The 26400-nt window shown below is 41.0% G+C and overlaps 2 protein-coding genes across 9 annotated transcripts in view; one reads left to right on the top strand and one right to left on the bottom strand.

Annotated features, from left to right (window-relative positions):
- Bbof1 (basal body orientation factor 1) overlaps nucleotides 1-7168 on the top strand; it is a 28400-nt gene extending 21232 nt beyond the window's left edge. For 6 of the 8 annotated variants that reach the window (XM_027418494.2, XM_027418492.2, XM_027418493.2 and 3 more), the window contains 3 exons: nucleotides 417-518; nucleotides 2614-2685; nucleotides 2844-4191. In XM_027418494.2, coding sequence (XP_027274295.1) covers nucleotides 417-518; nucleotides 2614-2685; nucleotides 2844-3147 — 478 coding nt within the window. In that variant the 3' untranslated portion in view covers nucleotides 3148-4191. Of the gene's footprint in view, nucleotides 1-416; nucleotides 519-2613; nucleotides 2686-2843; nucleotides 4192-6711 lie in introns of those variants that run through there. The other 2 variants (XM_027418496.2, XM_027418497.2) reach the window with 2 other exon arrangements.
- On the bottom strand, nucleotides 4384-26346 carry Aldh6a1 (aldehyde dehydrogenase 6 family member A1). Its single transcript, XM_027418500.2, has 12 exons — nucleotides 26207-26346; nucleotides 17855-17911; nucleotides 16355-16429; nucleotides 16031-16192; nucleotides 15521-15599; nucleotides 13938-14240; nucleotides 12258-12379; nucleotides 10290-10479; nucleotides 9915-10096; nucleotides 7230-7409; nucleotides 6831-6929; nucleotides 4384-5164 (listed from the first exon to the last, which is right to left on the bottom strand). Exons 1-12 carry the CDS (start codon nucleotides 26261-26263, stop codon nucleotides 5060-5062), a joined length of 1611 nt encoding a protein of 536 aa, XP_027274301.1. The 5' UTR covers nucleotides 26264-26346; the 3' UTR covers nucleotides 4384-5059.
- Between the last annotated feature and the right edge of the window lie 54 nt (nucleotides 26347-26400).

The raw sequence follows: 26400 nt of genomic DNA, 5'->3' as shown, positions 1-26400 counted from the left end.
TGGAGGGCATTCAGTAATGCCCCCTATATCACTGTATTAACCAAAAGTGTCTAGAGACTTTGTCATACTGTGGCAAGTGGGATGTCTGTGGCATCTTAGACTGCACTGGAGATGCATTCAGTTACTTTTTAGCACTGTGCTTTAGTAGTCTGTCCGCCATAACCCGCCATAACCCGCCAATTCGGGTCACAGTACTTGTTGTGTCTCTCATTTCATTTTATGATGATGGCTAGCATGATGGTATTACTTTTCAAATTTTATAGTTTGTAGTGTGTATAGTTTGCTTTGAAATCACTATATAGTATCTGGTTATTCTATAGAAATTTTCCATTTACATACTTTGTGTTTTTTAAAGAAGATAAGTTTATTTTGATCACATTTTTTTTTTACCATTGTTTTTCTTTTTCATTCTTCAGGCCAAGCACTCAAAAAAATGTGGATATTAGAGATTTGACCTGGGAGCAAAAGGAGAAAGTCTTGAGATTGCTTTTTGCAAAAATGAATGGTCTTGCTGCTAGGTAATTGCCCATTTGTGTAATGAAATGTCAGGTTGTCGAACCTAGAAGCCATGTAGGAACAAGGACTGTATTGTGATGAGAATTAAAGGAAATACATTAGAGACCAGAAAGGCCTTAGCTACTTGCTCAGCTGTTGCAACTTTTAGAGACAAAAGACTGGGAGATGAACAAATAAACACAAAAACAAAGAGATGTGGAAATAGGAGAGAGAAAATAAATCTCAGATGTTTAAGGTGATGTTTCCAAAGGACCACTGATTGGCTGAATATGTGGCACCTTTAGGGAAACTTAGCTACTGAGCCTGTATTGGTTTGCAAAGATGAGTATATTATTATTTTAGGCTGATTTGTTTTGTAGCAAAGTCTCATGTAGCTTAGGTTGCTTTTATCTCACTATGTCACAGAGGCTAGTCTTGAACTCCTGATCTGCCTCCACCTCCCAAGTAAGAATAATAATTAGGGGGAGGGGGAGGGGAGGGAGAGGGAGAGAGAGAAGGAATTGACATCTGAAGCAAGCTTGTTCCTAATTTGAACTAATAAAATAAAATAAAAAAGATAAAAAAGAATAATAATTAGGAACTTGGTAAAAGTTCACAGTTGACTATGTATAATTGTGAATTGAACAGTACAGTATTTTGTAATTGACCTAGATCAGACGGATATAAACAGTAAACAGATAAAATAGACGGTTTAGCAATCACTTAGGCACTATTAGTGTTTTACTAAGGATTTTTTTCATGTTTAACTACCAGAGTATTGAATGTTGCTACCATTTGAATAGGTTTACACTGTTTTCATTGGACTTGCTTAAGTCAAGTTTAGGAGTGGCATGTGTGACTTTCTTGGGAAGTCCGCATGTGATATTTTTATCTCTAGAAACTCACTCATTCAGAATGATGAATCAATTACATTCCATTCCTATTTATTACCCTAAATTTTCTGAAGTATATTGGGCCTGTCACCCTGCCTATCACCACTGCCTAACTGTTCTGTGTCTATGTGCCCAGCAGACATTTCTACCCTTTCTGTTCTATAAACCTTGGATATTAGCTCAAGCTTTTCCTTTGTCAGATCTTTCTTGACCTTCACAATCAAGACAGAGTCCCTAATCTAGGTCTTCATACCTTCATATAATCTCTCTTATCTCCAGAGGTGGGAGGAGGAGGATCAGGAGTTTAGGGTCATATTCTGGTATCTCCCTATCTCAAAACAACCAAAAGCCATTCACTTGACATAAATTATTTTTTGTTAAGTTTAGTTCCTAGGATCTACCTGTGTTCTCCTCCAAATGCTAGATTTGAACTCATGTCTTCTTGCTTTCTCAGCAAGTACTCTTACCCACTGATCTATCCTCCTTGTTCCATGAGGCTCATTTGTGTGAAGGGAACTTTGCTGGGTGTTTTGATCAGTTCTCTTGTTCAGCCTTGCCTTTAGACATTAATCACTGTTCATGAGCACCTTCATTATGGTTGTCTCCATAAATATTTGTTTCTTGAATTCAACATGTCTCAGCTTTAAGAATTATATTTGAATACTTAATACATCATATCTTAGCCAAGCACTGGTGGCACATGCCTTTAATTCCAGCACTTGGGAGGCAGAGGCAGGTGGGTCTTTGTGAATTCTAGGCCAGCCAGAATCTATGGAGAGAGTTCCAGGACAGCCAGGACAGTTATACAGAGAAATCCTGCCTTGAAAAACCAAAACCAAACAAACAATCAAAACAAAACAAAAATAAACTCTCTATATATATACACACACAAACACACATATATATATCGTGTATAAAACTCATTCTGGCCAGGTGTTGGTGGCACACACCTTTAATCCCAGCACTCAGCAGGCAGAGCCAGGCGGATCTTTGTGAGTTTGAGGCCAGCTTGGTCTCCGGAGCGAGTGCCAGGATAGGCTCCAAAGCTACACAGAGAAACCCTGTCTCGAAAAAACAAAACAACAATAATAATAATAATATAAAACTCATTCTGAAAATGGAAACCTTATCCAACTGAAATTTGACTCAACATTTTAAGGGCATTGAAATAGGAAGGCACAAGGAGACATTGCCTCATTTGTCTTTTGATGTTTATCTATCACAGGAAATACAGGTCGAGTTCTAAGCCTCCTGTTCCAGACTATATTTCTGACAGTGGAGAAATGAAAGAAACTGGGTAAGATTTTTTTCTGCTAGAGTTATGAACAAAAGCCTGATCACAGAGTCCCTTGTGGATATTTTATAGCTCGAGTTAAATGAGAATGATTTAGCAAGTCTGTTGTTTTGAAACAAATTTCATGCATGACTGTTGACAGCACTATTTTGTTATTATAGGGGTGAAATTAACCTTCCAGATCAAACCTTCATCACCCAGCAAGCTCCAGTATCAGACTCCAATAAAATGATGTCACCGAGTATTATTTCTAACGGATTACAGGACTCTGACATAGTAAGGAATCTGCTATTTAGTCAGACAGTACACCACTGGTACCTTTCACTATGTGACATCTTGCTAGTTCACAGTTCTCTACTATCCAAACAGCTCTTAGGGACAGATTGTAGAAATTTTTATAACAATGTCCATACTAATAAGGCAGCATATTATATGTACCTGGAGAACCTATTGATTCCTTTCTGAAATAGGCAGCTTAAGCAAAATCTGTATTGTGTTACTACTATTGTTGGGGATGATGAATGAACCTTTGTTCCTCCCTAGGAGCTTCCCCTAGGCATCCTGTCTGTTATAGAAGTACAGACACACTATCTTTGCAATTCTTGGCTTTGAGGATAGGTCAGAAGCACAAATCACTATAACCTAGAGAACAAAGGAAGGAAAAGACTTTTTTTTCCCCAAAACTGTGTCCCCCCCCCAAGGGCTTTTTATTTGTACTTGGTTATACATAATTAGTACACAATCTGACAAAATTCAAATGAAGTCATAAAAGAACAAGAAGGGAAAATGCTGGTTTTTTGTTTTAGTGACACTAACCTGACTATGATGGCAGATTTCATCTAGGAAATAAGAAACTCTTTGAGCACAGGCAGCTTAGAGTGGCGAAGTTCTGATCAGTTGGTGTTTTTAAAAAGTAACTTCCAAGTCTCTGTGACTACATTCTACTTGGAATTCAGATAATAATCACTTTTCAACCCAACCTAGTTATGAACTGTTGAATTAGTTGAATTAGTTATGAACTGTGTTTTCTAAGAAATCAAAGGGCATTGTAATCACAAACTACAAATTTCTCCTTGGCTTTAGGATGGAAAACAAAAAATCAGAGTTGTGTTTTGTTAAAGTGACTGAAGGCTCTGAATTCTACCAGAGGTGGACACACTAATAATCTTAAAATTCCTACAGAGTAGGATTTCTAAGGTTTTTCACAGCCTTTATTTTAACTCACCAACTAACCCTATGGACTAGAACAGCACTGTCCACATGACTGTACAGAGCAGTGTAGTCAATGACCAGCACCACATCTCACTATGCGCTGGAGATTGAGCTAGCAGAGCCAGCAGCCATCTAGTTCAGAAAGCCGGGCTTCAGACAGGATAGACAGACAGACAGAAACTATTGTATTCTGCACATCAGTCTCTTCTGACTTCAGAGTTAGAGCATCAGAGAAGCAAGTTAAAGGCTGTGAACAAGTGGTGGCACTGTCAAAGCATGGAAACTTAAGTTTCTTGTAGCCCAATCAATTATGCTATATGAAGAGATCTTTCATTAAAAAGTAACAACTAATGAGAAATGTTGGCAAAAGAAAGAATAACATAAATTTTGGCAAATAATAATAGGTTAGGCTTGCTTAATGCAAAGTGTTTTACCCACTTTCATGATTGGAACATTCTTTGATTTCTAGGTCAACAATAACTTGTGAAATAATTTTTCTAAGGATTTATTTGCATGTGAATTAATGGCTGGAGTATTTATTAACACTTGCTAAAGCAAACCACGAAAGATGGCACACATAATGAACAGCTAACATATCACTTGCATCCTGAGGTATCTGAGAAGTATTTTAAGAAAAGAATTCTATTTAAGATAGAATTAAGTAGTGGTCATGAATAAAAACAAGAAGAAGGCAGCACTGAGCAGAAAAGAAGCCGTTGTCACAATGCGGGGATAAGTAAAAAGAGGTTATGTCTGTGTAGTGTGTAGTGGGAATCGATGGAGGGCTGTGTTTGAGGCTCAAGTAGAGGGTGAACTGTTTCCATCCTACTTCCCTATCCAAGAGGAAGATCTGTCCCTACAATGACATTGCCCTCCAAGTCATCAGAAGAACTGTTAGAAGATGGTTCTAAGCTCTCATTCCAGGGAAATACTTCACAATTACAAGTTACCTCCAGAACAGACGTATGAAGAGCAAGTGCAGACCCAGCATTAGTGTTTCCCTGCAGTCTCTCTATTAATTTGAAGGAACTGACAGTTCTGAGAAAGAGATTGGCTGCAACATATTCCATTCTCATGGATCTGATTTGAGCAAAGATGACAAGTGAGGGTGGCCAAGAGTGATGGGAAATTACACCAGTTGGACTGAGTCTTGAAGAACTTGTTCCTAACGCCCCATGGTAGGCATGACTACAGCAGGTGAGGAAAGAGTAGCATCCTCTTCTTTCCACTGAGATGTGATAGTCTTAAGCTGAGTGTAAAACTGGATGCCCTAAAAGGGACAAAGAAAAAGAATCAGCTTACACTCCTAGAAGTATACGTAACTTTAAAGTTTGAATAATTGATGCCACAAATCCAATGTTCATGAGATAGTCTACGTAAAACATTTAAACATTTATGGGGATAGAGAGAGATGGCTCAGCTATTAAGAGCACCTCTGCTTGTGCAGAGGACCCAGGTTTGATTCCCAGCACCCACTTGGCAGCTCACAGTCACCTGTAACTTCTGTTCTAGGGGATCCAACACTCCCTTCTGGCCTCTGACGGAATCAGTCACACACAGTACATACACATATATGTAGGCAAACACACACACACACACACACACACACACACACACACACACACACACACACACACATATATATATAGATATATAAAATTAAAACAACCATCTCCAAAATAAAAAACACATTTATGGGGCTAGGATACAGCTCAATTAGTAGAATGGTTGTCTAACATGCATAAAGCCCTGGATTTAATCTGTAACATGGAATAAGCCAGGCATGGTAATACAAGCCTGTAATTCCAAGATTCAAGGCAGGAGGATCAGAAGTTCAAGGTCATCCTTAGCTACAACAGTTAGTTGGAGACCATGTTAGGGTATATAAGGCCATGTCTCCAAAAAAATAAGTAAGTGTGGGAAGGCGTCTTTGTGGGTAAAGCAGTTGCCACATTAGGACCTGAGTTCAAATTCTCATAACTCATGTACAAGTCAGGTGATGTAGCAAGCTTCAGTAATCCTGTGTGGTGAGATGGGTGGTAGAAACTCAAGGGCCAGCTAGTCTGACAAGAAGTCAAGATAGCAAGGATCAACATCCAATGCTGTCCTCTGGCATCTGCATGGATACCCCCATCCCTACCTCTCACACAAAGAATTAAATAATAAAAATACTTAGCATAATACCTGCCATATAGTAAACATTCAGACCTTAGACATCATTAATATAGTGAAGTTAGAATTTTAAGCATAAGGGTATCAAAGAAGACAAAATGAACAATGTAATCTTGTTAAAATTTCAGGCCACTGTATTTCAGAGCTGACTATGCATCAAAGCCAACAGACTTTGCTCAAATCCAGCTTCTATTGTTTACTGTAGCTTAACCTTGTGCCCTGTCTGTGATATAAACTCACCTTTTATCAATGTTGTAAGGAGAAACTGAAATAACATGGCAAAGTAACTGGTATTCAACAATTTCTATGTCTAATAGTCAGTGATAATGTGCTGTATTATATAAAGTAGCAAACCTAAAACAGTATATAGATCAATTTAGCCAAACCTTTGGTACACTTCAGGCTGTATAAGACCTATGTTCAATCTTACCCCACCTAATATATGTATAATTTATTGTAGAAGAATAAGCAAGATATGACAAATGGATAGAAGTCATTCAGATGACAGAGGATGACAGGAAAAAGAAATGATCTATACAAAGATTTGGATTTCCTTATGTTTGTTCCTCTAAACCCATTGCCTTGAGTTCTTCATGAAGAGACAGGCTTGGCAAAATTTTGTTAACTTTTAAATTTTTTTTTTAGATGCCTGAGAAATAGAGCAGAAAAGCAGATGGCAGCCAGTCCCTTCCTTATGTAATCTTGCTCTGAATATGTTCAAGAAATTTTCTCAAAGGAAAAGAGAATTCCAACTCAAAAGTTACCTGTTTGCCATAGAAATTGGTGTCTCCCCTGAAGGAAGATCGAGAGCCGGTGAAGGAGAACATGGGCAAAGGCACTGGAATGGGGACATTGACGCCCACCTAAAAAGAACAAGTGCACGTCAAGTACTCATCAAAGGGCTCCAACCACAGTGCCTCCAAGTTTACTGTTTGTTTTTTGTTTGTTTTTTTTTTTTGGATTGTATATTTTGTTTGGTCTGGGTTTTTTGGAGATAGCAATTTTAAGTAATCATCTTGCATCCTTTGTTCCACCCTAAGAACCTTTATTCCTGAGGAGGAATGGGGAATTATGGGCAATTAAAGGTGCAGTCTTCAAACAAGTTGCAGTTGACTGATGGTTGTTTACTGATCCAAGGATCTTCAAAAGTCGCATTCACAAACCTGCCCAACATCCACCAAGTGAGAGTATTTCCGTGCAGTGGCTCCATTGGTAGTAAAGATGGCAGTTCCGTTTCCATATGGGTTGTCATTTACAATCTTGATGGCTTCATCCAATGTCTCTGTCTCCAGAACCACAAGAACTGGACCAAAAATCTCCTCTTTGTAACAGGTCATACTTGGCTGTCAGGAGAGATGGATCCAGAAAAGAAGTCAGTTTTTTGAACTGAGTATTTTATGCTTTTTTGGCACTCTGACTCACTGCCCATTGTCTCCACAAGCAGCTTTCATGATAGTAATCTTTCATCTTCTCCACTGCTGTCCCACCATATAAATAACTTGGAATTCTTGCATCCTTTGCTTTTCAGTACTCTATTACACATTCAAGACCCATCACTAGCTTTTTTTTTTTTTTTTTTAAGTTTATTACATATATAGTGTTCTGCCTGCATGTACACCTGCAGGCCAGAAGATGGCACCAGATCTCATTACAGATGGTTGTGAGCCACCATGTGGTTTTGGGAATTGAACTCAGGACCTCTGGGAGAGCAGCTAGTGCTCTTTACCTCTGAGCCATCTCTCCAGCCCCCACCAGCCGTCTTTTTACTACCTCTACAACCTGTTTCATAAGTTGTTAGTGGAAGTTACATAAAAGTTTGTTTTTTGAGACAGGGTTTCTTTGTGTAGCCTTCGCTGTCCTGGAACTAGCTCTGTAGACCAGGCTGGTCTCGAACTCACAGAGATCCACTTGCCTCTGCCTCCCAAGTACTGGGATTACAGGCATGTGCTACCACTGCCCTAAGTCATTTTTATGAATCAAACGTATATTAAGTACACGAGAACTTTTCCAGAAATTCCTTGCTGAATGCTCTGTAACAAAATATCCATTCTCATTCATTCTTTTGCTTCCAAATACATCTCCAATTTTGATATTGGATTCTAGTTAAACATACAAAAACATCCTCCACCAAGCCAGGCATTGGTGGGGCACACCTTTAATCCCAGCACTCGGGAGGCAGAGGCAGATGGATCTCTGTGAGTTCAGTCCAGCCTGGTCTACAGGAGCTAGTTCTAGGACAGGCTCCAAAGCTACACAGAGAAACCCTGTTTCGAAAAACATAAAAAAACAAAAACAAAAACAAAAACATCCTCCACCATTGCATCTAGTCAGCTGTGTTTCTAGTAGGTTTTTTCTCTGCAGATCTGTGGCAAAAAACTTCAACCCGTGATCTTTCAGGATTAGTGAAGACATACAATAAAAAACTTACCTCCAGCTGGAGAGGTGGCTCAGAGGTTAAGAGCACTGACTGCTCTTCCAGAGGTCCTGAGTTCAATTCCCAGCAACCACATGGTGGCTCACAACCATCCCTTATGAGATCTGGTGCCCTCTTCTGGTGTGCAGTTATATATGGAAGCAGAATGTTGTATACATAATAAATAAAATCTTAAAAAAAAAAGCTTCAATTTAACCATGAAGGTTAGCTGAGAGACTTTCAAACTTTGATCAATAAAAATGAATAGATTTCTCTTGTTTCATTCTGGTAAAGAGGAATTAACTTTTGGGCATGGGGTAAGATATTCTTTGAATACTGAGTAGTTAATATATTGATTGGGACACTCCAATAGCTATGAGCAAGTGGGAAAGGACACTGTAAGACAAGGGTTTTAACTACTGCCTGTAGGCCAAATGTGGCAGCCACTTGTTCTTATATAGCCCACAAGCTAAGAATAGTTTTTACCTTTTTTTTTAATGGTTAGAAAAACATTCAGAGGACTATTCATGACATAAACTTATAAAATCCAAATGTGTGTCCATAAACTACTTTACTGGAATACAGCGGAGTATGTATGGTTGACTTTATACTACATGTCTGCAAAGCTGATAGTCTTTACCCAGGGAGAGTCTGCTTTACTGGTTGGTTTTGTGTCATCGTGACATATCCAAGTCACCTGGGATGAGGGAACCTTTTTTTTTTTTTTTTTTTTTTTTTTTTTTTTTTGGTTTTTCGAGACAGGGTTTCTCTGTGTAGCTTTGGAGCCTATCCTAGCAATCGCTCTTGTAGACTAGGGTGGTCTCGAACTCACAGAGATCTGCCTGCTTCTGCCTCCCGAGTGCTGGGATTAAAGGCGTGCACCACCAACGCCCGACTGGATGAGGGAAATTTAACTGAGGAAATGCCTCCATTAGATTGGCATGTGGGCACATCTGTGTTGTATTCTTGGTTACTAATTGGTGATAGAGGGCCAAACCCACTGCTGATGGTGCCATTCCCCGGGCAGGTGGCTCTGTGTTGTATATAAAATCAAGGTGAACCATTCATGGGGATCAAGCCTGTAAGCAGCCTTCCTCCATGGTCTCTGCTTCAGTTTCTGCCTCCAGGCTCCTGCCATGAGTTCCTGCCCTGAGTTCCCTCAGTGATTGCCTGTGATCGAGTATACCCCTTTTCCCCCTTTTTTAGCTTTAGTCATGGTTTATCACAGTCATAGAAAGCAAACCAGGGCATGTACCATATAGTGAAAAGAGCTCTGGTTGGAAGTCAGGGAGACTTATTTAGCTTTCAGACAGAATAACTGAGCAATTCTGGCAGGAGTTAAAGTTTTAAATGTCTTCACTTATAAATTGGAGATTCCATAGCCTCTAAGGTGTCTTCAGCTCTTGGATTTGCAAAATAACCCAGAGTTGTTTACCTTGACATTGGAGATGATGGTTGGTCCAACAAAGTTACCATTTTCATAGCCTTTGACTTTAATTTTTCGCCCATCCAAAAGGATGGTAGCTCCCTCTTTTGTTCCACTATCTATCAGACTGCAGACTCGCTCTTTGGCTTGGGGGGTGATCAGAGGGCCAAGATCAGCTCCAGGCTGGTCCCCTATAAAACAAGAACTGTCTTAAGGTTGTAACCAACATAAAATCTAACTGCTGAAATAACTATAGACAGGTAGAGCTAAAGACAGGCAACGGTATTAGTATACAAAGCTGCTTCCCTGGGCAAGGCCAACGCTAACTACCAAGTGAGTACCACACAAGCAAAGTCGAAAGCTACCTGGCAGGTGACCAGTTACCTGCATTGACTCGCAGGTTTTTGGCACGGTCCACCAGCTCTGGCAGCCATTTTTTAGCTTCTCCGACAAGGATGGCTGTTGAAAGAGCCATGCAGCGTTGGCCAGCAGCTCCAAATGCAGCCCCGACCAGTTGGTTTAGTGTATTTTCCTTATTGGCATCTGGCATGACTACTCCATGATTTTTGGCTCCCTAAAGAAATGCAGAAAGTACACAGGTCATCTTAGCTAAATTCAGTTAAGCCAAAAACTTAAGCAAAGAATCTAATATATAAAATGAGAATTTAAGGCTGGGCGTTAGTGCCAATGCTTTTTTTGTTTTTTTTTTTTTTGGTTTTTTGAGACAGTGTTTCCCTGTGGCTTTGGAGGCTGTCCTGGAACTAGCTCTTGTAGACCAGACGGTCTCCAACTCACAGAGATCCGCCTGCCTCTGCCTCCCAAGTGCTGGGATTAAAAGCGTGCCCCACCACCGCCAGGCTTTTTTTTTTTTTTTTTAAGTACCAATGCTTTTAATCCCAGCACTCGGGAGGCAGAGGCAGTCGGATCTCTGTGAGTTCGAGGCCAGCCTGGTCTTCAAAGAATTCCAGGACAGTCTTCAAACCTACAGAGAAACCTGTCTCGAAAAACAAACAAAAATGAGAATTTAAGGAAGAAAGACTGTATCTTTTATTATTTTGAACAAAGATTTTTAAAATTTTTTTAATTTTTAAATCTTGCAGTATTGGGAATTGAACTGAGGTCTTAAGAATGCCAAGGAAATGTCAGCCACTGAAGTATCTCTCTTTTTAAACATTTTATTTGAGATAGAGTCTCACTAAGTTGCCAAAGCTAGTATTGAACTGACTCTGTAGCACAGGCCAGAGATCATTTTTAATACTGCTGAAATCTAAGCAATTCTAAACAGGGCTCCATGTTATTTTAATCTCCTTGGGAAACTGATGCGAACTGATTTAGGTCAAAACCATTTACAAGGTGTTGGTGGTGGGGAGGAGGCTGTTATTTTCAAATTGACAGGTTAAGAGAATAGTAGGAGCTGCGCAGTAGTGGTACACACCTTTAATCCCAGGACTCAGAGGCCGAGGCAGGCGGGTTTTCTGAGTTTGAGGCCAACCTGTGTTTCAGGACAGCAGAGCTACACAGAAAAACCCTGTCTCAAAATACCAAAACAAAACAAAAAATATAGAATACAAAAGTAAACTATTGTATTAACTAATTGTATTAAACTATTGTATAATACTAAGTATTATATGAGGACATATGAACCAGTGCCTGACATGGACTGGCCCCTTTGCAATTCCTTAATAAACTGGCTTTGTAAAGCTGAAACAACCTCAGGGGATAACCGTATCTTTATCTTTTTTGTTTGTTTTGTTTTTCAAGACAGGGTTTATCTGTAGGTTTGGAGGCTGTCCTGGAACCAGTGATCCACCTGCCTCTGCATGCTGGGATCAAAGGTGTGGGCTACCACTACCTGGCTTATTTATCTATTTTTAAGCCATATCACTAGTAGTTAGGGTATACTAAGGTACAATAAGGTCTAGAAAGAGAAATTGGTCCTTGGGAACAACTTCAGTTTAGTTGGGGGGGTGGTAGGGGAGGAAGGGAGGGAGAAGGGAACTGGGATTGTCATGTAATTTAATCTAGTTTGTAATTCAAATATATAAAAAAGAAACTAAAAAAAAAAGAAAGAGAAATTGGGCTGTTAATGCTGAAGACTAAAGAATTTAAGCAACATTTTTGAGGAGGAATATGCCCTTTGTCACCAAAATTAATTGTATATGATAAAAGATGATAACTACAACAGAATAAAACTTCACAAGGTTTGGGAACTAAAGGAGAAGACATTCAGAATGGAATGACAAATACTGGCCTTCATGGGACATGGAATGAGTGGCCTGTCTATGTAGATAATCCCTAGGTCCTACATATTCACATAGCCAAATTTGAGGAGCAAAAAAAATGAGAAGTTACCATATTGGCTTGAACTCTCTTGCCATTTCTTGACCCTCTTTCAAAGATATACTCTCCTGCCTGGTTGGAGCCCACAAAACTGATTGCTTTGATGTCTGGGTGATCGCAAATAAAATTCACAGCTTTAAAAAGAAAATAAATGATTACAAAAAAGAATAAAAGCCCATTGTCTTATAAATACAAATCTCCCTTTCCCCGAGACTGAATTAACATCCATACATTTCTACATGAAAATCCCACTGTGATGGGCTCTTATTTCTCTTAAATTACAATTTGGTTTTGTTTGTTGTTTTTTTTTTTGTTTTGAGACTATGCAGCCCTGGCTGGCCTGGAGCTCACTAGACCAGGCTGGTCTCAAACTCACAGAGATCCACTTGCTTCTGTCTCCCAAATCCTGGTTTTATAGTCATGTGCCACCACACCCGCCTTTAAGTTACAAATTCTATTTAACTGATTTATTCTCATTAGTATTTTAAAAACACTTCTAATCTCTGAAAGCCAAAATTTTTTAAACTTTATTTTTTTATTGTGTGTATATGGGTGTGATGATGATGATGTATGTCTCTCTTTGCCTGTAGACTTCAGAGGACAGCTTTGTGGAATTGGTTTTCTCCTCCCACCTTTACATAAGTTCCAAGGAATCTTGCTTACTTGCCAAGTGCCTTCACATGTTGCTCCATTTTGACAGTCTACAAAGGCTCCAAATCCTCTCTCCCTCCCTTTCCCCCCAAAAAGAGCTCTCTCTCTCTCTCTGTCTGTCTGTCTCTCTCTCTCTTTGCCTGTCCTGGAACTAGCTACTGCAGACCATGGTTTTGAACTCACATAGATTCACTTGCCTCTGCCTCCTGAGTGCTGGGATTAAAGGCATGTGCCACTACCACCTGGCTAAGGCTACAATTTCTATTTTCATCAAATAAAATAACATCCTTTCAAAAACTTTTTATTTTATCCTTTAAGAATATACTATGTCTAAGATTCTCAGACACTTAGACCCTCATGCAGGAGGTTATTGATAGGGCACAATATTTAAAAGTAAGAACCAGAGCCAGCCTTCCATGATAGACATATCCTAATTTTCCTAGTTTCTGGTAGTATTACCTAGAGCATATGACTTCATTGCACTCTGCCTCTATTTTCTCATCAGTAACATGAAAAATAGTACCTCCCTTAAAGGATTGTTGAGATTTTAAACAAGAAAATAAACTTTCTCTTTAATCTTATCTTGGTCTGGTCCTAATCCATTTTTCTGGTGTCTTGAAGTGTAGAGTAAGAAACACTGCTCCTCTCTAATTAGTTACTTTAGCCCATCCAGATGACAAGATGGTCAGGACACATGACCCTAAAACATGGAGGTTACTGTTAGTAAATCCTTCCTTGCTAATTTCCTCATCCTCAAATCCCCAATCATAGAGCTGGAGAGATGGCTCAGTGGATAAGAAAGCTTCTCACTGTTCCAGAGGATATGAACTCAGTTCTGTACCCACACTTGGCACCCCAGACACATCTGTAACTCCAACTTCAGGAGATCCAATGCCCTGATCTGGCCCCTGGGGGTACCCACACATATGTGGCAGACACACAAAGAATTACATGCACATAAATAAACATTAAAATTACCAATCAATACTGAACACTTTAATTTCTTTGGGAGTCGGTAAGTAGCCACATTAAAAAAGTTACCTTCATGCTGTCCATGGATGATGTTCAGGGCTCCGTCGGGGGTCCCAGCATCCTGAAACAATTTAGCAAGGAGCATAGTTGCTCCAGGTACTCTCTCTGATGGTTTCATTAGGAAAGTATTTCCACAAACTATAGCCATGGGAAACATCCAAAGGGGGATCATGGCAGGGAAATTAAATGGTGCAATGCCTGCACACACACCCAGAGGCAGACGGTAGGAATAAAGGTCCATGTCTTTGGTGATAGATGGCATGGTCTCTCCCATCAGGAGGGATGTCACACTACAGGCATGCTCAACCACCTCTGGAAGAGAGAAGATGAAGACTGAAAACTACTTTGTCATGCTCTGCTCAATCCTGAGGATAAGGGGTGGATCAGACCAATGACAGGGATTTGTCCTTCCATGTGAGGAGATTAGATAAACAGATTCTCTGAGTGGGAAAGAAAGATGATGAGATGCACATTTGTTCTGAAACATCATTTGAGCTTAAAAAAAAAGAACCCAAAACCCAATAAATCAGTCTCAAAGGTACCCAACAAGTATTGCCTATTAATTTTTTTTAAAGGTATTGCTGGGTGTGGTAGTACACACCTTATAATTCTAGCTCTTGGGAGGCTGAGGTAGGAGGACCATGGTCAGAGCCAGCCTTGACTACCTAATAAGTTCCAAGGCAGTTGTGGAATATTTCTTTAACTATGTAAAGTTATGCTACATTTGCTTATGCTGCAGAATATTTCTTTATGTAAAGGTGTGTTACATTTATTTATGCTGCATTTGTTAAACAATGTAAAGATGTGTTACATTTGTTCGTTTTTTGTTTTGTTTTTCAAGACAGTGTTTCTTTGTGTAGTCCTGGCTGTTCTGGAACTAGCTCTGTCGACCAGGCTGGCCTCAAAGTCACAGAGACCTACCTGCCTCTGCCTCCAAAGTGTGAAGATTAAAGGCGTGTACCACCAATATCAGGCTTGTGTTACTTTTGTTAATGTTGCATTTGCTTAATGATGTAAAGATGTGTTGCTTTGCCTGCCGAAGGCACCTCATTGGTCTAATAAAAAGCTAAACAGCTAACAGCTAGGCAGAGGAGGGATAGGTGGGGCTTGTGGACAGAGAGAATAAGTAGGATGAAAAATCTAGGCTCGGGACACACACACACACACACACACACACACACACACACACACACACACACACACACACACACACACGGGGGGGGGGGGAATGAGAGAGATACCCAGGTTCAGCAAGATATGGAGTAGGACACACAGAATGAAAGGTAAAAAGCCCTGAGGCAAAACTTAGATGAAGAGAAACAGTTTAAGTTAAAAGAGCTAGTGGACAAATATAAGATAAGGTCGAGCATTCAAAACTAATAGTAAGTCTCTGTGTTATGATTTGGGAGCTGGTTGGTGGCTCAAAAAAAAAAACCTGTTACAAAAAAACAAATCAAAACAAAGAAGAAAAAAGAAAAAGTTACCACAGGATAGCAAAATCTACATAAAGAATCAACCTCCACATTCTGGGGTATGTCTCCCATTTTCTTTTGACCTCTCCCACAAATCACATGAGGGGCTCCCCAGCTTACGAAGGCCTCGGAATACATCTCCTTCAGCATCAGCTAGAGTCTTCCCTTGTTCCAATGTGATTAACTTGGCAATTTCTTTCTACAGAGAAAACAGAAATAGAAACTAATCCAAGGATGTTCCTGTATTTCTTGGTATTGGAAATATCCATCATGATTTTGTTGTTGACGATGAATTTTTTTTTTTTGAGACAAAGTCTCATGTAGCCCAGGCTAGCCTCAAACTTATTTTGTAGTTGAGGCTGTCCTTGAAATCATGATCTTCATGCCTCCTCCTCCCAAGTGCTGGAGTTACAGGTATGAACCACCATGCTAGGCTGAATCCGGGGTTTTGGTCATGTTCACTAAGCACATATTCTACCACTGAACTCTTATCTATACCCAGCCCCTGTTTCCCTCCAAGGGCAAACAAAACTGAGGGAGACCTCATGAGTGAAGGGCCATTGATCAGTCTTTGAAGAGGTGACCAACATACCCTAGGAAACAGGCTAGAAAGCTACTCAAATTTCTTACCAGGTTTTCTTTAATAAGTTGTTGATAGCGGAGCAGGACCTGCTGACGGCTTAAAATGGATGTGTCTGCCCATGCAGAGAAAGCACGTTTGCAGGCAGCAACAGCTGCATCCATTTCAGCTTTGGTGGACTGAGGTACCCGACCGATGATTTCATTGGTAGCCTGAAAAGAAGCCATCACATATTGCCAGCACCTCACCTTCCCCACACTGACCACTCACAAGGGCAACACTGTGCTTTGTGGCAGAGCCCTAAGACCCCACCTTGTCCCTTGCTCCCAAAGTTCTAGGCTAGTAAGTTTAAGTCCCCCAAAAGTTTTGCTTACTGGGTTGTGGATATCAATCCATCTGTCGCTTTTGGATTCAACAAATTTCCCATCAATGAAGAGTTTTACAGTTGGCTAGAGAAAAGAAAACACACACACACCAAAAACATTTTTTAAATATTATTTTGCTTCTCTTTCTCTTTCTGTGAGGAAGGAATTCTAGTGGATAACTGGATGTACTTGCCCATCCATCTCTCTAGACTTTTCCCCACCAAAAATTTAAACTTCCAATAGCAATGGAAATATTCATACCTCATGAAAGTAAAGTTCAAGACAAAAATAATCCAAAAAATGTTTAACAATTTTTATTTACTTATTTTATGTATATGAGTGCACTATCTACATGTATGCCTTTATTCCAGAAGACAGCATCAGATCCCAACCATGTGGGTGCTGGGAATCTAACTCAGGATCTCTGGAAGAGCAGCCAGTGCTCTTAATCGCTGAGTCATCTCTCCAGCCCAAGAATTTTAAAAAAAAGAAAAAAAACTATATAAGAATGCTTATTTTGGGCTGGAGTGATGGCTCAGCGGTTAAGAGCACTGACTGCTCTTCCAGAGGTCCTGAGTTCGATTCCCAGCAACCACATGGTGGCTCACAACCACCTTGAATGAGATCCGGTACCCTCTGCTGGCCTGCAGGCTGTATACATAAAAAAAAAATTAAAAAAAAAAAGAATGCTTATATTACAATATTGAAAAACTGAAGCACACTAAATGTCATATGAAGTAAATCAAGTTACATACACAGGATAGAATATTATGTAGCCATTAAAAACTGTAATTGAGCCAGGTGTTCATGGTGCATGCCTTTAATCCCAGCACTTGGGAGGCAGAGGCAGGTGGATCTCTGTGAGTTTGAAGTCAGCCTGGTCTACAGAATGAGTGCTAGGACAGGCTCCAAAGCTACACAGAGAAACCCTATCTGGGTGGGGGGAGGGGGAGAATGAAAAGAAGAAAGAAAAACTTTCTGGGCATGTACACATCTGTAATCCCAGCAATTGGCTGGAATTGAGACAGGAGTAAAGGTCAGCTTTATCTACATAGTGAGTTCCAGTCAAGCCAGGGCTACACAATGAGACCTGTTTTGTTTGTTTTTGGTTTTGTTTCTCTGTGTAGTCCTGGTTGTCCTAGAACTCTGTAGACCAGGCTAGCCTTGAACTCAGAGATTCACCTGCCTCTGACTCTCTAAAGGCTTGGGACTTGTTTTGAGAAACACAAAACAAGAGGCTAGAAGATGGCTTGACAATGAACAGAATTTGGGTTCCCTCCCAGTATCTACTCAATAACCATTTGTAACCAGCTCCAGGGTATTGAACACAGGCCCACACGATGCACAGGCACACATGCAGGCAAAACAACCGTAAACGTATTTAAAAAAAAAAAAGTGCAAAAGAAACTGAAAGTTGTGTACATTTTTGTCACAATAGTATAAAAAAGAAATGCCTGAAAATTACACATTCCTTCTCAGAAGTCCATCTTTAGCACCCCGAATACTCACCACTGATGATGAAGAAAAGGAGGATGCCAGATGCCACGTGTTTACTTTAGAAGAAACCTATGGGATTAAAAAGTGTCTGATAAATTCCAGGAACACTCAGGAGGCAGACAGAAAGTCTCTGTGAGTCTACAGAGTGAGTTTCAGGCCAGATATGGCTACACAATAAAACCCTATTTCCATAAAACAAAAACCTGATAAATGTTGGGCGGTGGTGGCGCAGGCCTTTACTCCTAGCCCTGGGGAGGCAGAGGCAGAAGACCTCTGTGAGGCCATCCTGGTCTACAGAGAGACTTCCAGGACAGCAATGGCTACACAGAGAAACCCTGTCTCTAAAACAAAAGCAAACAGACAAACAAAAAACCCAACAACTAACAAAATGAAAATCCTGAGAAGAAAACAGGAGACACAGAAAGTTATGGAAACAATAAATCAAAAGATCATGTCCTGGATTTCCAGGAAGTCTTGATTTAAAGAATCATTTTAGTCATTGTATCATACTTTGCAAAATACAGGCACCACAAATCTAACAAAAGTAATTATTATGATATCTAAAGTAAGTATTGAATGTCTTATAAACCAATGTTAATGTAGTAAACCATAAATAATATTGTATATTAAATAGTAATAGAACATAAATATATATTCACAATACTTGAATTCAAATGTTCATAACATTTTTACTTTCACTAGCATTACCAAACTTGGTAATGACTTGAATGTTCACTATAGATAATATGGTCAATGTACATATGTATGAGAATAACATAGTGGAACAATCTTTTTTACAGAATATATGCTAATAGTAAAATTTTTAAAATGCAATAGTTGAATATGGAGATGCGCTTGAGACTCTGTTCCAAGGGGAAAAAAAGAATGAGATGAAATACTAGATGATTTCATTTATATGACACTAGGTGATAGAAGCTCATCTGTAACATCATCAGATCCATAGTTACCTATGGATGAAAGGGACAGCAATAAGGAGAGATAAAAGGAACATTTTGGAGTAATGGATATTTTTATTATTTTGTGATATTTTCATAGGCATTAAGGCTTACCAAATGGTATATTTTAAATATGTACAGATTATTTTGTGTCAATTTCACTTTAATGAGGCTATGCTAAAATGGTACAGGTACCCCAGGGCAGGGTAGGTAATACGTTGATATTTGGTAGGGTTAAAAATCGGGGAATTGGCCAGGCATTGGTGGCTCACACCTTTAATCCCAGCACTCGGGAGGCAGAGACAGGTAGATCTCTGTGAGTTCGAGACCAGCCTGGTCTACAAGAGCTAGTTCCAGGACAGCCTCCAAAGCCTCAGAGAAACCCTGTCTCGAAAAACAAATAAACAACAACAACAACAAAAATCGGGGAAATAAGGAGGAGACTCAATTATAATAATGTTAAATCTCACACTGTATTTCTAAAAAGTATTCAACATCTATCTCAAAAAATTGACGGAAGGAATATTCAAGTAAAAGAAAGCTGGGACGATGGCTTGCTTCTCTGACCACTGTTCACGCTTACCTCTTGAGAATGTGCTTAATGACAACAACGGTCCCCTTGACAACTGTTCACTTTCACCAACAGAGGGCTCCACTTCTACACTATACTACATGTGTCCCCCTTGGATTCTTTTGCTGGAGATCACAAGGACCAGGGAGCTGAGGTGAGCAGAGCAAAATCCCAGTGACTGTTGGGGTTTTTTCATCTTCACTATAAGATCTTGCATATTGCCAAATGGGTTTCTTCTCTTAGTTATCTTTACTTAACTGCCATCAATTCTTTAATCTACTCCAACCTTCATGACTAATTATCAGTGACTGCCTATATCCTTCTAAGTCATCCTTAGACTTGCCCCCACAGCAAAAGTGACATGGTTAATTACTCTCATTTCCTGAAGTCCTCTCACTTGTCTCCTGTGCCGCCCCGGTGTCTCATCTATCCCCACCCCCACCCCAGGCTGCTATCTCCCTTTGTATCCACTCCTTATCTCTCTCTTTTTTTTAAAAAAAAGTTATTTATTATGTATACAACATTCTGCCTCCATATATGCCTGCAGGCCAGAAGAGGGTACCATATGTCATTACAGATGGTTGTGAGCCACCATGTGGTTGCTGGGAATTGAACTCCGGACCTCTGGAAGAACAGCCAGTGCTCTTAACCTCTGAGCCATCTCTCCAGACCTCCCCTCCCGCCCCCCCCCACTCCTTATCTCTTTTGCTGGATCATTCTCCTCTTCCTGGCCATTAACTCAGTTGCCCAGGGCTTAGTCCTAGGCTTTCTTCTTGTTCTCAACACCCTCCTTGAGAAATCCTAACACTCCAGTGGCCTCATTAATCTTCCTCTTTAGGTAATACTGTAACCATTTTCATACTTACACTTAGGATCATGTTGGGAAGCTGAACTCCTTACTTTCCTCCCATCAATCTGCTTTACTTCCTACAACCCACTTACCTGGGTGATGGGGCACTTGTTATCTGGCTGACCACGTCTTAAAGGTGAACTAAACCCATCCTGGCAATCCATCTTCTAGAAGTCTCTGAACACACCGTCTCTTTTTCCTGTCATTTTCCAAGCCATTGCCATCTCTGTCGTTCTAGATTTCAATACTGGCTTTCCAGTAAGTCTCATAGTTTCCAATCTTACATGTTCTGAATCCAGTTTCTTTTGTCGTTTTGTTTTGTTTTTACCCTATCTATCTATCTATCTATCTATCTATCTATCTATCTATCTATCTATCTATCTAGATATCTAGATATCTGTCTATCTATCTATTGGTTTTTCGAGACAGGGTTTCTCTGTGTAGCTTTGGAGCCTATCCTGGCACTCGCTCTGTAGACCAGGCTGGCCTCGAACTCACAGACTTCCACCTGCCTCTGCTTCCCGAGTGCTGGGATTAAAGGTGTGCGCCACCAACGCCCAGCTTTGGTTTGTTTCTAAAGCAGGGCTTCTCTGTGTAACTCCAGCCTCAAACTCATAGAGATCCTCCTGGCTATGCCTTCCAAGTGCTAGGATTAAAATGCCACCGCATCCAGTTTTGAATCTAGTTTCTCTTCCATAACCAGAGGGTCTTTGTAAAAGGAATTAGGTTAGACTACCCGCTTATGCCGAACCCTTCCATGGGGCTGGGAGTGTAGCTCAGAGGTTAAGTAACTAGCATGTACAAATTCCTGGGTTCTATTCTTAGCAATGCAAAACAGAACCCCCCCCCCCAAAAAAAAAAACTCCAAAATCAAACAAAACCCTCCAGTGGTTTCCTACTGCCCTTGCAGGAATCAAGATTAACTTCCCTGGTGCGGTTCAGAAGACCACATAGCACTTCTGTATCTCTAGTTTCGCAGTGTGATTGCTACTTCCTCATCATTATCTTCTTGGCTTTTGTATATGCTGACCCATCTTGTCTGACACTGTGTCATTCCACTTGCCTGGCTCTTTTTTTTTTTTTTTTTTTTTTTTTTTTTTTGTTTTTGAGACAGGGTTTCTCTGTGGCTTTGGAGGCTGTCCTGGAACTAGCTGTTGTAGACAGGCTGGTCTCGAACTCACAGAGATCCACCTGCCTCTGCCTCCCGAGTGCTGGGATTAAAGGTGTGAGCCACCAATGCCTGGCTTGCCTGGCTCATTCTTAACTCTCTCAGGTTTCTAATTGGCCATTATCTTTCCTTCCTTCCTTCCTTCCTTCCTTCCTTCCTTCCTTCCTTCCTTCCTTCCTTCCTTCCTGTCTTCGGCCTGCATGCCAGCAGAGGGCACCAGATCTCATTCAAGATGGTTGTGAGTCACCATGTGGTTGCTGGGAATTGAACTCAGGGCCTCTGGAAGAACAGTCAGTGCTCTTAACTGCTGAGCCATCTCTCCAGCCCCTGGCCATTATCTTTTCTAGGAAGTCTCAACCTCAGGTATGGGCTAAATACCTAATTGTAGAGTTCATAAAGAACCCAAATTAGCCGGGCGTTGGTAGCGCGTGCCTTTAATCCCAGCACTCAGCAGGCAGAGGCAGGCGGATCTCTGTGAGTTCGAGGCCAGCCTGGTCTCCAGAGCCAGTGCCAGGATAGGCTCCAAAGCTACACAGAGAAACCCTGTCTCGAAAAAAAAAAAAAAAAAAAAAAACAAAAACACAAAAAACCTATTTTTCATTCCACATTACAGGATAGCATCTTTTTTTTGGGGGGGGGGGTTTCAAGACAGGGCTTCTCTGTGTAGCTTTGGAGCCTATCCTGGCACTGGCTCTGTAGACCAGGCTGGCCTCAAACTCACAGAGATCCGCCTGCCTCTGCCTCCCGAGTGCTGGGATTAAAGGCACGCGCTACCAACGCCCAGCTTACAGGATAGCATCTTGTTTAATTATTAAATGTTGCTCTCTTTAGATCACAAAACCACTGTGTCCTCTGCCCCTAGCCTAATCCCTCTAACAGATGGAGGATTTGTTAATATTTTTGCAGAAGCAAAGGATGAATACAAGTGATAGTTTGCTACTAATATTGTTTCATGTGTTCTCCCTTAAGGATAGAAAGTGCACAGATCAGCTACTTAAAGCATTCTAGGTCACTTAAACTTTATGTTTTAACTTACACACAGCCTTCCCCATGTGAAGAAGATAAAACAGACAGTGTACTCACTTTAGTGAAATGTCACCATGTAGTTTTTGCAGGGTTAGACCTCATGTCTGTTTTGCATTTCCTAAGAAATACTTATTAGCACTATTCTGATGAAACTCAAGTCCAACTTTCACTTTCTAGACCAGTGGTTCTCAACCTTCCTAATGCTTTGAACCTTTGACACAGTTCCTCATGTTGTGGTGACCCCCGACCATAAAATTATTTTCATTGCTACCATAACTGTAATTTTGCTATTGTTATGAATCACAATGTAAATATCTGATAGGCAACCCCTGTGAAAGGGTTGTGTAGTTCCAAGGGGTCACAACCCACAGTAGAGAACCATTGCTCTAGATACTAACTTCCTACTTGCTGTTTTCTTTGTCTTCTCCTCTATGCTAAGACTAGACTTGCTAGTCTTGCAACATTCAAACCCAGAATCAGCCCTTTAGAAGCTTGTGCTGAATTAGACAGTTGGAGTTTGGGATTCTTTCCCTATGTCTCTCAGTACTCTGGGCACTTTCCTTGAATTACAGTTGTGAGTATGCTAAAAGTCTGGGATGGTGCAAAGGAAGAAAGGCAAGTCAAGATCTAAGTCCTAAATTCTCAGCTTCATCAATAACTAACTAGGTGATCTTGGGTCAATGACCTGAAGGGTCAGCCAATTTACTTCACTGCATTTTTCAATTCTAATCTTCACAGATACTCTTATTTTTTGGGGGGGGGGGTTCGAGGCAGGGTTTCTCTGTGGCTTTGGAGGCTGTCCTGGAACTAGCTCTTGTAGACTGGTCTCAAACTCAGAGATCCGTCTGCCTCTGCCTCCCGAGTGCTGGGACTAATGATATGCACCACCACCACCACCACCTGACTTCACAGATATTCTTAAAACTAGAAAGTAGTGAAGTTAGAGTTAAATGTACAGATTAGCATGGCATCAAGGAGGTAGGTTACTTTCTTTAAGACTGGTTTTCTGATCTCTATATGGGAAGGATAATATCACACAAAACAGAGAGAATCTAGGTCATGTTCTACTAATCCCCAAACAGAAAAGATCAGTCTATCTATACTTAAAATAACTGAAAACTCACCCATCACTTTGTATGCTAGCCTAAAAAGTAAATAAAAAAATCTCTGAAAACATGAATTTGATCCTTTATAGTTCTTCTGCTAGTACTCTAATAGTCACGGCTGTCAGAATTTAGACAATTTTCTCTTTCCTGTTTATTTTTATTTTCTTTTTCTTTTTTTTGATAGGGACTTAGTATGCTACCCAGGTGTTTTTTGTTGTTGTTAATTTTTTTTAAATTTTTATGTGTACGTGAGTGTATACAACATGTGTACGGTACCTTTGTAGACCAAAAGGCATCAGATCCCCTAAAGCTAGAGTTAGAGACAGTTGTGAGCTACCCAGTATGGGTGCTGGAACTGAACACAGGTTCTCTAAAGAGTAGTAAGCACTCTTACTTAATCTTGGAGCTAGCTCTCCAGCTTCCAATTTTACTTTTTAGTTTTTTTGTTTTTTTTGTTTGTTTTGTTTTTGTTTTAGGAGACAGGGTTTCCCTGTGGCTTTGGAGGCTGTCCTGGAACTAGCTCTTGTAGACCAGGCTGGTCTCCAACTCACAGAGATCCACCTGCCTCTGCCTCTTGAGTGCTGGGACTAAAGGCGTGCGCCACCACTTCCCGGCTTACTTTTTAGTTGGAAAGTATTTTTTTCTTGATTTCTTTTTTTTTGACAGACATATTATTATTATTATTATTATTATTATTATTATTATTATTATTTTTAATTCAAGTTAGGGAACAGGCTTGTTTCACATGTACTTCCCCTCTTCTTCTCCTCACCCCCATTCCTTCTCCCCCATTCTTGATTTCTTTTTAGTAACCATTTACAAACTAATAGGTTTCATTAAAGCATTTTCAGGCATGCTATTGTACTGTGTTGCTTTTCATTTTCTTCTTCAATTGACCTCCTCACTTCCCCTCTTGCTCTCTGGCTGGTTCCCTTCCCAGGCTGGTTTTGAAGTGGGAGATTTTCCTGCATCAGTTTCTGCTGGGCCACCATGCCCACTTAGACTAGCCTTTATCAAAGTGTCATGCTACAGTAATTCCTAATTGTCTAAGAACTATTTCTGGTCTTTTTCCAAGTCAGTCCAGAGGTTTCTTCAAACTGGTATATATATCTGTTTCAAAAATAACAGGCATGGGAAGAGAGTTTTTGCTCCTTTGTGCAAAGGACAAAATATCTTAAGGTTCTCAGTGATTCATGCTGATAGGAGTAACATGATTGGGGGTTGGGGGCAATTTCCAGAAAGGATTTTAAGGGGTTGGTAATGGAACTATGTAGACTGGAAACATTGTCCCTGTTACTAGAAAAAGATACCAGAATAGAACTAGGGGAGTAAAGTCATGCCAACCCTCTAAGGCCAACTCATTCCTCACACTGTCCCATTAAACAGCATATCCAAACCTGAACCTTTGTCGACTCCACCAATAATCTAACAAATGCACATTTTGCTGCAGAACTCATAGAAACCTGATGAACAGAAATAAAATTTTATGTATGTGCAACAGTATAGAGGGCATCCCCAGGCTGGATGAGTAAGAAGGAGACAATGTTGCTTAATGCAGGATTATGAATCTTTTTTTTTTTTTTTTGGTTTTTCGAGACAGGGTTTCCCTGTGGCTTTGGAGGCTGTCCTGGAACTAGCTCTTGTAGACCAGGCTGGTCTCGAACTCACAGAGATCCACCTGCCTCTGCCTCCCAAGTGCTGGGATTAAAGGCGTGTGCCACCACTGCCCGGCGGATTATGAATCTTGACAGTAACAGTATCTTGCCTCATGCTCTAGATCCTTGCTAAGGTGAAAGCTCACAAAAGGGTATCAACAAAGCTGGGGATCATAGGCTTGAAGCTTCCATAGCTCTACAACTGCCCTTAGGCAGTCTTCTTTGGGGTTCCAGTCCCAGTCTGGCAGAGTGGGAGTGTGTTTGCATTTGAGGAGCTGACTTTGGGAACATGTCTTCCTAGGCTCTCATTTTCTACCACCTGTTTGGGAAATATTTAGTCCTTTGAATGAATCAGTATTAGCATAACGTGCCCTTATTTACCTCCAAACGTTAACTTTGTTGAGAAAGTTTAACTTGGCCCAGAGCTTGTGAAAAACACTAGGAGCCATCATAGTTTGGGAAAACAGCTAGCAAATGGCTGCCTTTGATGTGGAAACCTAGGGTACATTTCTAGGCGATTCAGAGTTCCTTCGCACGACCCTAGTTGCACGACCCTAGTAGCACGACCCTAGTGAGCTCCCCTCCCTCCTCCCCTTACCTCAGATTATGTACAGAGGTTGGGTGGGGGAAGGGACACCCCTAAAATAAATTACTCTGAGAAAGGTGACCAAAAGGGGGGAGTTTCTGGGGAACAGAGGTGGCTGGTGCAGAGGTGAGAGACCGTGGGAGGAACCAGAGAGAGAAAGCAAGCCAAAGAGTGACAGTGGGCACTGAGCCGAACTGGAGGTGGGTGGGTCAGAGCCAGAAAAGGAAAGGCTCAGGAGCAAAAGGAGGGAGAGCCAGGCGTGACAGTCTGGGGCTGGATGCAGGGCCAGAGACAGTACAGAGTGACAGCCGGACACTCGGGGCTGGTGGAAGAGGGTCGGCAGAGGGGCTGGGACAGTAAGTCTGTCCGGCAGGAGCATGGTTTAGAGACGGGGCGGTAAGGACCCATTCCTAACATCATGGTCCCTCGTCGCCACCCTCACTCGCCTGCAGGATCCGGGTCCGCACTGCCGCCGCCGCCGCCGCCGCCGCCACCGCCGCCATAGCGCAGCACTTCTGCCTGGTTCACGAGCCAAGGCTGCCAGAGCCTCCCAAGAAGTCACACCGCTAGGCCACGCCTTCCACACGGCCGGGCCTTGCCATTGGAGGAGAGGGCCACGTCTCGTAACCAATCGCTTGTC

This window comes from Cricetulus griseus, chromosome 5 (assembly GCF_003668045.3).
Source record: "Cricetulus griseus strain 17A/GY chromosome 5, alternate assembly CriGri-PICRH-1.0, whole genome shotgun sequence".
Classification (NCBI taxonomy): domain Eukaryota; kingdom Metazoa; phylum Chordata; class Mammalia; order Rodentia; family Cricetidae; genus Cricetulus; species Cricetulus griseus.
This window is presented reverse-complemented; position numbering and strand designations above follow the sequence as displayed.